Here is an 11,331-nt window from a genome sequence, read left to right on the forward strand (position 1 = left end):
GTGGACGTCTTGAGGAAACGAATCATCTGTCACTAAGAGACGGCTCACAATCAGCCCTTGAACAAAGCTTTCCTTTCCGCCGGAAAAAGGTCCAAGAGGCCAGAATTGCACTCCAAGAGGAAATGAAAAAATTTAAAATAAAAATACACCCTCGAAAAGGGTCAGAAAATTAAATTAGATTTTTATAGTCGATTGAAAGTGGACCACAATGGGGAGAAAATCCTTTAAATTAAAAGTTCAGCTTCCCTCAAGCGTCACAGGATTTATTGTGGTCTTGTTGCATTTTTTGTATTTTAAATATCTTTTAATTTCTAATGTTAACAACTCAAATTATCTCTTTAGATATGATACAAACTGTGATGTATCTGAAAATTTTAAAATATTTTCCAAGGAAAGGATTTGTCAAATTTGTATCCCTATTTTTTTGTGCAAAAAATATTAAAAGAGTTTAATTGGTAGAATTTTATTAATAAAAAATGTCAAAACTTACTCAATATTAAATAAATTTTGCTGCCAAAGGAGTTTTAGAATATAGATTTGGCCGGGAATACAATTTTTCCTATCTACATCTTAAAAAAATACAAATACTTATTGATATAAAACGGCTAGACAGCAAATTAATTTTAAAAGTAGAAATATTACATTCTCACCAAAATAAAACAACAGGATATTTTGCTGATTTGGAATGTTTAGGCGCCTTCGTGTTTTAAATTATTGTAATCAAATCGATTAGAAGCGCAGAAACCATCTAAATTTCACAGTCCAACGAATAAATGGCATGTCGGGGAGTTGATCTCGACAGGAGCGCAGCAAATTAATATTTCCAGGCAGCGTGTAGACACGCAAAGGGTTAAGCGGACAAGTTTGCTTTTTAATCCAGCGGTCCATTTCTATCGGATCGATCGGCATACGCTCGGGCGGGCCGCGTTTCAATTTCAGCTGAATTCAGAATGCACGCTGGTGGCCGGTGTGTCCGCTCGAGAGCGAAAATGAAATCCCATCGCGCTAAATTGCGTGGAAGCACTCGCGGACGAGCGGATGGATGGATGGATGATGGTTGGTTGGTTGCACGGCGAGAGGATGAATCATGCCTTCATTCCAGATTCCAGCACGCGGCCCCAGACTTGATGCGAAATAATGGCTTTTTGATGAAAACGTGCACACACGCGTCTATGGAACTGATTGCTCCTCATTTCCATGTGTGTTAGCGGCATCCCTCTTCTTTGTGCTTGCCAACTTCAAAGCCGAATGGAAAAGCACCTCCGGAGCCTGCGAGAATCGCCCGCTTTCGCACAAAGCTTCTGGCAAAGACTCAAATCCATTTTTTTCTCGTCTATTCACAACTGCGCCAGAAAGATAAAAGAGACTACGCGTGAAAAGACGAAATATTGGCCTCTCTCCTCATGTTTCTAAAATTTTACAAGCCTTACTAAATAGAAACAGAGCTTTGGTACTATCTTACAAAATCTCAGAAGCAGTTAAATCTAAATAAAATTGATTTTAAATTTTTGTAGGAATGAGAATAAAATTTATTTTTCATAATCATAATCCAATTCCATGTTCATATCATATTTTTAGTATTTTAAGACTTAATTCACCAGTTGTATAAACCCTAAATGTTCGAATCCGCCAAAAGATGGCGCCACTTTTTTTCTTTCGTAATAAATTTAATTTTAAAGCACTTGCGCTGCGATTTCAGACTCAATCCTGTCACTGAGCATTCTTCACTTAATATGCTTTTCTTTTGACTTGCTGAAAACCAAAATCGGCTAAGCCAATCGCCGTAGAATCGTGAAAAACCTTTTTTTAATATAAAATCATTTCCAACGTTTCTACGGCGAATGGCTGGACTGATTTTGGTTTTCAGCACGTCAGAAGAAAGCATATTAAGTGAAGAATTTACAGTGGCAAGATTGAGTCTGAAATCGCAGCGGAAGTGCATTAAAATTAAGTTTATTACTAAAGTATACAGTGTCGCCAACTGTTGGCGGCTTCAAACACCAACTGGTGAATTAATAAAAAATTAAAAACACAAAACATGCCAAACACGCAACACTAGATTTAAATTGTGAAGTTTTAAATTATTTCACCTACCTAAAACAAGGATAATTAATATTAAAAAAACGCCTAATTTAATAATTTTATCTCGAACATTATTTTGGAGAGACCGTTGGAGAGTAATTTGAATTAGACACACTGTGCCATTGCCTTTTTTTATATCACTCGTACCAATCATACAAACATTAATTAGATTTTTTTCGTGCCTGCAGAAGGCGAACGTTGCATCTGTGTGGGATCAGTGTGCGGCTGGTAGTGTGCGCATTCAAATCAATAGGTGACCCAATTAGTAGCACCGGTCGGCCGACTAATCTCTCGCCTCATGACTGACTGCATTTCTGAGAATGCAATTAAAAAATTGGTCAGAGTATGCGCAGTGCAGGCAAAAGTGCAATTTGCAGCAGCACTTGTTGCAAGGCTAAAGGGCGTTAATCAGATTATACACGTCGTATATAGCTCTGCGAGAGCGCGGTTTACCGGTGAAATTGCTCCGCGCCGGAATAAAGCACCCGCGAGAGCTGCGGATAACCCGGTTTGCTTCGAGAAAAAGCGCACGTGTTCCCACGAAAAGCACAAATATTTCGTTTCTTGTTTTAATGGGGAGCAAAAATAATTGCGGTGTGCGCTTTGTGTGACACTCGATGGCTTTGCTCGTTTTGATTTCAACGATAACGAGAGTTGTACATGAGAATACATATGCGTGAGTTAAAGAGAAACCTAAAAATGCTAAAAATAAACTCAACGGTTCACAGCTCCGAAACAGAAATTAAAAAATAATTGTGTCACTAGAATTAACTGTTTTTATTTTCTTTGCCTTCTAAATAGGATTTATGCCAACTTCAAAATTATAGTTGAAAAGCAAGGAGATGATTCCAGTACCAGCGGGGGCCAGATTTGTGGGACGCGCCGATATGGCGTCCAGTGGAGTGTGGCGCGAAAAAACGGTAACGTGAAAAGAACCAAGTTTTCATCAATATTGTGACACAATTTGCATTACTTGAACTAATTGTGTCTTTTGGATCGTAAAAACAAACTCTTTACACTCGTACGGGAATCCTAAGAGAGCTTTTTGCTTCCCACATTCAGACGCCATCTTGGATCTGCGCAGTGCGAACCAATTTTATCGCATTTCTGGACCCCGCTGTTCCAGTAACAATTTAAGCAATTCTCATAAGCCAAAAACTTTGAATTTAGATAATAATAAATGTTTTTAAATTGAAATTTTACCTGCAAAATGGTTTATGACAAACTTTTAAAGTTAAATAAGAAAATATAATCTCTAGGTTGAATGCGAGTTTTTCTCCTATGCGATTTTTTTCTCCTCAATTTCATTTCTATGCGTTTTGTAAGTGTTGATGGATTCGGCATGCGTCGAGAGTGGATCAACTTTTGACCCGAAAGCGACAGAAAAGAATGATAACGCACTGCACCTTTTCTCTTTCTTTCTGTACACTATTTTTCTCATTGTTAGGAAAGTAGGTGGCTATCCCTGCACGGCGCGGCGAGTCCTACTTTCGACAACAAAACGCAACAGCAGCAAACTAACGCATATATACAGGCTGGCTGGCTGGCTCAAGAGAGAGAGAGAGAGAGAGAGAGAGACGAACGTGTTCAACCAACACCAGCCAGAGCCACAATAAAGGTCAAAGACATTTCACGAGTTATTTTTCATGCATTCAACGTTCGTTCAATGGAGAGGCGGCCCAGCCCCCCTCCACCTTCCACCTCTAGGCCCCAGGTAAATAATCATCCTTCGAATAGAGCTAGCAAAGAGACGCCTTGCTCCTTGCTCCTTGCTCGCCCAGTGAAGCGAGAGATATAAATATAAATGTTCCAGAAGCCCCTGGGTGTCGGAGCTTTTCCGCCTCCGAGTGAGTGGGCAGGCGGCAAAGCACCGATTCGCACTTATATTTGCTCCTTCAGCACCTCCTTTGGCTATGAGGAAGGAAATTTCCTGGAACATTCCTTCCAAACAAATAGTTTCTTTTCATTCCTGCGGCGAATTCAACATTCCGTTTAAGCCATACCACTTGCAAAACCGCAATTTCTTTTCAAAATGTATACTTATATGGCTTATGGGAATATTGGTGAAAATTTACATATTAAAGGATTTTGTATATCTATTTGGTACATTGTAGATTTGAAAGCATTTTGGTTGAAATGCAAATGTCTTTTTTACAGATCTATAATTTGGGGTTTCTTTGCATCAGATGAAATATAATTAAATGTTGTCTGCATTGGCAAGATTGGAATTAAAAGGCCTCAGACTTGCAAATTAGCTGATACCAATGAGCTTCGGACAATAATTAAAATTAGGAAGTTGATTTACTCCCAAAATATTTCCCACTAATAAAAAAAACCTTTAGATAAGCAGGATTCTTATTTTTAAATGTATCTCACTGATAAAGACCAGTCTAAATCAATTTAACAAAAGTGGATTTTCCTGGTTTTTACGGCTTATAAAACTATCTGTGTGGTATATATCCGTTCCGAAGTTTGAAATTATCAGGAATTTGGTGACAGAAATTTTCAGCTTTTAAATAAATAAATAATTAAAATTATTACGATATTTTAGATATTAAAAAGCCAAGCAAGGGTTGAATATATAAAACTCAAATCCCGAAGATTTTTAAAATGCCGTATTTATTGGTGTTGCGGGTGAAATGCACTTATATTACACAAAAATATTTAATAAATTGTCTAAATTTTTGTATGACTATATTTCTATAAATATAATGAATATATTTGTGTAATTCCAGTCCAAATTCCCCGGAAACACTAATGAACACACATTTTAAAAATCTTTGGGATTGCGAATACCACAGGCCATTGAAATTCTTTTATTTCTACCAAAAAGATGGCATAAATTCGGTTGGTAATACTTTTTTCACACGAAATTGAAAAAAAACAAATATTATATGCAAATGAAATAAAAATATTCTTTCTGATTAGGCGCGTGTGTGTGTGTGGAATAAACGCGGCCGGATCTTTACTTTTTACCTCTGAAACAACGACATAACAAAGGCATACATACTGTACAATTCTGCTGATCAGTGTTTTTCATTCAAACTCCCACGATCCAGTCTGGTACACAAGAGCGAATAAGTGGCACCGGGCATTGTTGGCCATTGGTGGACAACAATAGAAGTGTCTCGCTGACTAACTAGGCCGCCGCCGCCACGCGTTTTTTATGCATTCGATTCGCGGTCACTGTTCATATGGAATCAGAAGCTCATCAAAATAAAATAATAGGGTTCTCAAATTTTGAGCGTCGACCGACGTGATAAAAGCAGAGCTCTTATTTTCGCTTTTTATTAGCGAGAGAGCAATTTCGTCGGCAGGCTGGAAACGCGCGCCGCTTGAGAACAGGAAGGAGCGCTCGTGCTTTTTCCCCACTGGAAAGTTGGGAAATATGACGTAGGATTGCCGGCGTAATTAGGCGGTAATGCGGTGTGAAACTAAATCAGCGGTGCGCAAAATGATAGGGGCGCGCGAAGTTTCCAAATTGAAAAAGTTGCCGCCGCCGAGAGCAGGAGCGACTTTTCAAACCACACGGGGCTTTATATAATTGGCTCCGAATCCGACCTTTCCAGTTTTACTTTTTCGTTCAACGATTTAAAAATTATGATAGAGATAACTGTAAATCCCAGTCAAACGCAAAATCATCTGCTCGTTTGCATTTATTTCGTCGAAGAATCGAGAAGAAGTTGAGTGTTGATCTGTTTTACGTTTAATTTCTAGAAATTCAAGTGCTATAATGGAAGATTTATTTATGGAAAGCAACAGATCATCGCATTCAGATGTTTAAATGTGTGAAATTGGAGCAGATAAGCCCGTCTGAATACTTTTTAAAAGCTTTCAGAACCCTTTCACCTGATTAAAATACGTTTTCAGGTTTCACAATGATTGATTCACGGGTTAATGTACTCAAAAAAGAATATTACGTCGTTGCGGGGTTTCAAGAGTCTACGTAAACAATTAAAATGATTACTGCTTATCAAAAAATTATTTTCTTTCATTTAAAATTCTCAATCTACAAAATATCCATTCTGAAATGAAAATTTCCCCAAAGGTCGTCAAAAAGGAAGTTTGCTGGTCAAATATGATCACAAAGAATGCTGTAAAAAGAGAATTCTCCCGAGTATCAAAGCGAAGAAGTAAAATTGGCAATTTATATGCAAAAAGCGGAGTGCTGCTTTTGCTTTGATGAAGACTCTAATAATTGCGAAATGCAGATTCCAGCGCAGGAATTTCCATTATGCAGTCAGCTGCGCCGCTTGTTCCTTTCCCATTTGAATAAAACAGCAAAGCTCGGCGCGCTGAGTCAATAAACGCACGAAATGGAAATGTTCCAGTTTCGCACGCAAAAAGCCGCAAAGCGAAACAAAACGAGAGCCGCGCGCTCGCGCTTAATTGTCAGACTCGACCAATTCTAGCCGATTCCCATGTGTTTGTCTCCGCGTTTTTACCATCAGCCTCTTTCTCACAATCTGCCTCTGCTCTCTTTTTTATTATCAGCATGCAGTATAGCGCATTTGGAATATGAGAACACCCGAGTGTGTAAATTACAACCGTGCAATTTAACTCTACTTCTGCGGAAACTGTCTGCCTGAAAAGCACTTGACGTTTTAATGATATATTGGCATTAAAAAGGGAACAACTTACTCAACTTGCTTCTCTACGTGGTCTAAAAATAATTTATTTTAATTTCTAAAAGATAGAGGGAAAGAAATTCTAGGCACACGGGTAATTTAATTGAAATGTATTTTAATAATTTACAAATGGGTACGTGGAAGGCTTTAGGTGAAAATTGAATAGGAAAATTTACCGCATGTGACAGCTATTTTAGGACCTCTGGCCACATCAACATACATTGGATTGAACTTTCCGGGTTAATTTAAAGCTGAACTTTCGTAACTGTGACTGTTTGAGGTCGAGAAAACAAATTGAAAAATTGCAGTGCGATTGTTTGAACCAATTTTCAAAGGTTTTCGTGTTATGTAACACCTTAGGTGAAAAATATGCAAATTCATCCTCTAAACGGTTCTAAAGAATTATTCAGAAACAGCAACCAACCCGTTGGGGATTATTAAAGGAAAGGAAAACACGGAAAAAGTGCTAAGAATTACTTTGAAACGAGATTATTTTTGTCCTTTCTGCCTCAGTGAATCGTTATTTTAGCGATTTCAGGCGCACAAAAAGTGAGAGGTAAAATAAAGAAGTTGATTTGTTGACTTGTTTGCATACTATCGATATTTAAATATTACGTAACACTAATATCTGTCATGATGTCCTCTTCACTATTCAGGAAAAGATGGATAGAAATTCATAACATTTTTTAAGCCAGAAGAAACGAGAGGGTAAAAAATTATCTCTCTAGGTGGAATTTCATCTATTCCGCTTTCTATGGTTTTTTTTAATCTAGCAACAATAATTTCTGCATTTGGGAACAAATGAAATAGTGGTAAAAAAACATTTTTTTTTTTAAATAAACAGCCTGTTTATGTTTTTACGATTTATTTTGATCCCTTAAGAAGCGAATATTGCAATGGTGTAAGAGGGGATTTTTATTTCTATTGATGTCATTCGTGATTTTACGAAGGAAAATAATCTGGCGCTGGGTACCTTACGAATTTCAGAGCCGATTTGTTCTGTAAATTTTATTTAGCTTCTATATTATTGCACAATTTTTAAGGTAAAACCTTTTCAAGAATAGCTCGATACATTTATTCCTTTTCTGTTCTGTGACGTAAACTGGCACCCCGCAGACTCTGATAATAGATTTGAGCTGCGCTCCCCCTCCCCTTGGGTGCAATTACGTTCTCTACCTGCCTCAACAGCTATCGCCCTGGGGGATGCAGCGTATCACTTCACTGCTGCGCGACGCTCTTTGCGAGAGCGTTAAAATACACGAAAGGAATTAAATGGGTGCTTTAATTTTTAAGAGAAATCCTTGCTTGCAGGTGCAAACAATAGTGCCGCTTGTACACGATGTCCTTGGACCCACCCTCGTAAATTTATTGCTTAAAAACTGACGCATCACCCTTCTAAAATGCCTCAAAAAGAGATTAAATAATATTGAGGAATGTTCAAATTTCAATTTATCATGATCACCGCCCAAAGAATCAAATCAGAAGACGTGTCAAAAAATATTTTTATAAATGGTCGGCGCCGAGATCAACAGGTGCGTCAAGGGGGCGTGGACCGGCACCTGGCGAGGGCCGTGTCGTGTCGTGTCGGCGGTCGGGATTGATTCGACTCACCCCTATTGGCGACGTTGTCAACGTCGGTGTTGGCGAGCCAGCCGCCGGGCACCAGCAGCACACAAAGGACGAGACAATGGAGCCACGGCGCCGAGTGCATGGTCGATGCGAGCTTCACCACGAGGACATGTCGCGGCCGGCCACGTATCATGCCAACCAACACTCGACACTCTGAAGGCCTGCTCTCGGGCGGCACGTATCCTGCCGCGGTCACAGGTCGCTCCACACTGAATCTGAGTCTGCGGATCGCCTCGCCGGCCGGCCACTCACACGCAGAGCGCGCCACGGCGGCCGCTCAAGAAGGAGGGAACAGGTGGTGGTACTCAGGGCGCACGCGCTGAAACTCCGCAGCCTCCGCTCCTCACTAACTAACATTATTGCACTTTAATTTCGGCCTCCGCTCTCCCACAGCTGCGCGTATAATAAAAAACGGGACAACCACATTTTTGCATTTTCGGAAGCATTTATTTTAAATTATCATTGCCCCTCTCTCTCTCTCTCTGTACCACTCGGTAGCTTTGAACAAACGGTTTTTTTATAATTTGAATTTTGCGATAGTTGACTTTTATAGTACGTGTTACACAAACCCATGCTGGTATCAAATCTGAAAAGACGTACAGATTTTTGATAACGGGATCCTCAGCTATCATCTGGATCAAGTGGATTTTTACTCGCTTTTACAAGGGAAGGCACTCATAATCAGAAGCTGAAAAATTTATGAAATACTATCTGTGGTAAAAAAATATGCAACACCTACAACATGAGTCAGGGTGGCGTATTATTAAAGAGGAATGATACTGCAAAAGGCTCGAAAATGCTTGTTGCCAATGCATAAACTCATCCCTTAGGATTAAGTTAAAGCCTAAATTGACCTAAGGAACGCTGTAATTTTTTGAGAAAATTGGCTGGAAAGTTAGAGTGCTTTTCAAATGGTAATGGCTGTCTCCTTACTTGAAATCCGATTTAATTTCAAAAGCAAGAGTTTCCCCAGTAAGTGGAATACACCGTTGGACAGATCTCGACGAGAGGAATCGGAATATGCCAAGAAAATGTGTTCAAGCACTCAAAATTTTGGAGAAAATTGGCAAAATTTGAATTTTTACTGTAGGAAGGTCCTTTTTTACTATTGAAAATTGTTGAACAAATTGTTTATCGATCAATTGTTCCTGGTATCCAAAAATTCAAAAAAAAATTCGATTGTTGCCCTGTATAATTCCACTTTAAAAGAACAATTCGTAATGTTTCAGTTCATTTCTGCTCTTGCTGGATATTTTAAAATATTAATGATTTTTTTCCTGATTTAACATTTTCATATATTAGTTATATTGATTGATTATTTGTGTTTCTTTTGAGTTTTTAATGCCTTTCCCTATTAAGTGCGAGTAACCCAAATTAATTTTGATCAGAAAGACAGAGAAGTATCTTTTCCCAAATTATCGTTTCATTTAAGCAGGAGATTTTGCCATTGCTTTAACGATCCCGTAGGTAAGTAATGCCAAAATTTACCTTGGCAGCTCTTTAAATTTTGTCTACAGAGTTTAAGTGCTAGTCAAATTTCGAGCACTGCTCTCTCCCACCTGAAATTTAAATAATTTATTTTATTAAAAGCAGACTGTGCGTCATCACAAGCCCCACGTCTGATCGATCTGCTGAGAAGTGTTAAACTCGGGTATGAAATTTAACGTGGTTTTTAATTTTCTAAATATGATCTAAATCCGTGCAAAAATACTGGCATCTTATAATACGTCACCTTCATTATAGAAGGCGGAAATTTCCCTTTTTTGAACTTTAAATGCAATTGTCTAGAAATAGATGGAAAAATTTCCTCTGTGGTCTTGTTATTATGTTATTGCAAATAATTGAATAGTAGTGTTAGGAAAAATTTGAATTTTATGAGGAATATAACAGTTATTTTATTAATCACTTCTTTTTCTTATTAAATGCTGCGTACTGCAAGAAGGTGAAATAAATTTTTATTATTTTTACGCTGTCAGTAAGGGTCGAAGTTGAAAAACTTTCTTATGTTAAATTAATTGCAGACATAACCTTCAAGCGGTTAGTGAGGAGAGCATAGTTGCACTCGGTCCGAATCGTCGTCATCACGATTTGGTGTGTCCTCCCGTTAAATAGCCTTTGTGCCCAAATGACGCATCATAAAAGTTGTTACATAACCAAACGTGAGCTCAATATTTTTTTTGCATTTTCATTTCACCTGTCATAAAAGCATTCCACATTTCACTTCAAAAGCGGAAGGCTGTATATCAGCGATTGTTGAATTTTCTGAAATGAGTCCATTTTATAAAAATTGAAATTCGTGGAAAAACTAATTGTTGAAGCCTATACTTTTCTGCTCTATTTATTATGGAAAACAAAGCATAATATTTAGAGGAATTTCACTTCAGCTTTTCCGCGCCTTGAGGTAGAGGCAAGCTCAATTTACATACATGTTCGTTGGTGATCATTGTAGCACAAAAACCACGCATGCTGAGCGTGTGCAAAACACCAAGCTCTCGTGAACGAAAACATTTTCTGTTTGCTTATCTGTTACATAAGGAAAACTGCAGATATTATTACATAAGCATCAAATAGAGCGTTTTCTATTTAATATCAACAAAAGCAGAGAATCATGATGAATCTACCTTACAGCCAAAAGGCACCAGAAGGCTGACACACCGCCACATAAATTGTTTATTAGCTATCTCTGTGTGTTTTATAAAAAAAAAATCGATGGGTTTTCTATAAAGATCAATCTATTTGAAGGTTGAAAATTTCAAAGGGTCATTCCGTTGGTTTGTTTATTAGGGGCAAGTCAATGTCAGATAAAAAGCAGTAAAACTCCAGGGGTAAAATATCTAATCCAAGGTAAACAAAAAAGTGTCGGGTTTTTCATCGCTTACCAAAAAATTTGTGACATAACCGAAACAACAAACTCATTAAATGCAAATGGAAAAAAGAAAATTACCAGTGCAATCGCTAGTTTAAAGTGGAATGATACAGGGAAACAATTGAG

The 11,331-nt window shown here is 38.1% G+C and overlaps 1 protein-coding gene across 2 annotated transcripts in view; it reads right to left on the minus strand.

Moving 5' to 3' along the window:
- Positions 1 to 8,601, minus strand: part of mgl (megalin) — a 64,711-nt gene extending 56,110 nt beyond the window's left edge. For both annotated transcript variants that reach the window (XM_065492850.1, XM_065492849.1), the window contains exon 1: positions 8,322 to 8,601. In XM_065492850.1, coding sequence (XP_065348922.1) covers positions 8,322 to 8,472 — 151 coding nt within the window. In that variant the 5' untranslated portion in view covers positions 8,473 to 8,601. The remainder of the gene's footprint in view (positions 1 to 8,321) is intronic.
- Positions 8,602 to 11,331: the final 2,730 nt, after the last annotated feature.

The sequence above is a fragment of the Cloeon dipterum genome, chromosome X, assembly GCF_949628265.1.
Source record: "Cloeon dipterum chromosome X, ieCloDipt1.1, whole genome shotgun sequence".
In the NCBI taxonomy this organism is placed as follows: Eukaryota; Metazoa; Arthropoda; class Insecta; order Ephemeroptera; family Baetidae; genus Cloeon; species Cloeon dipterum.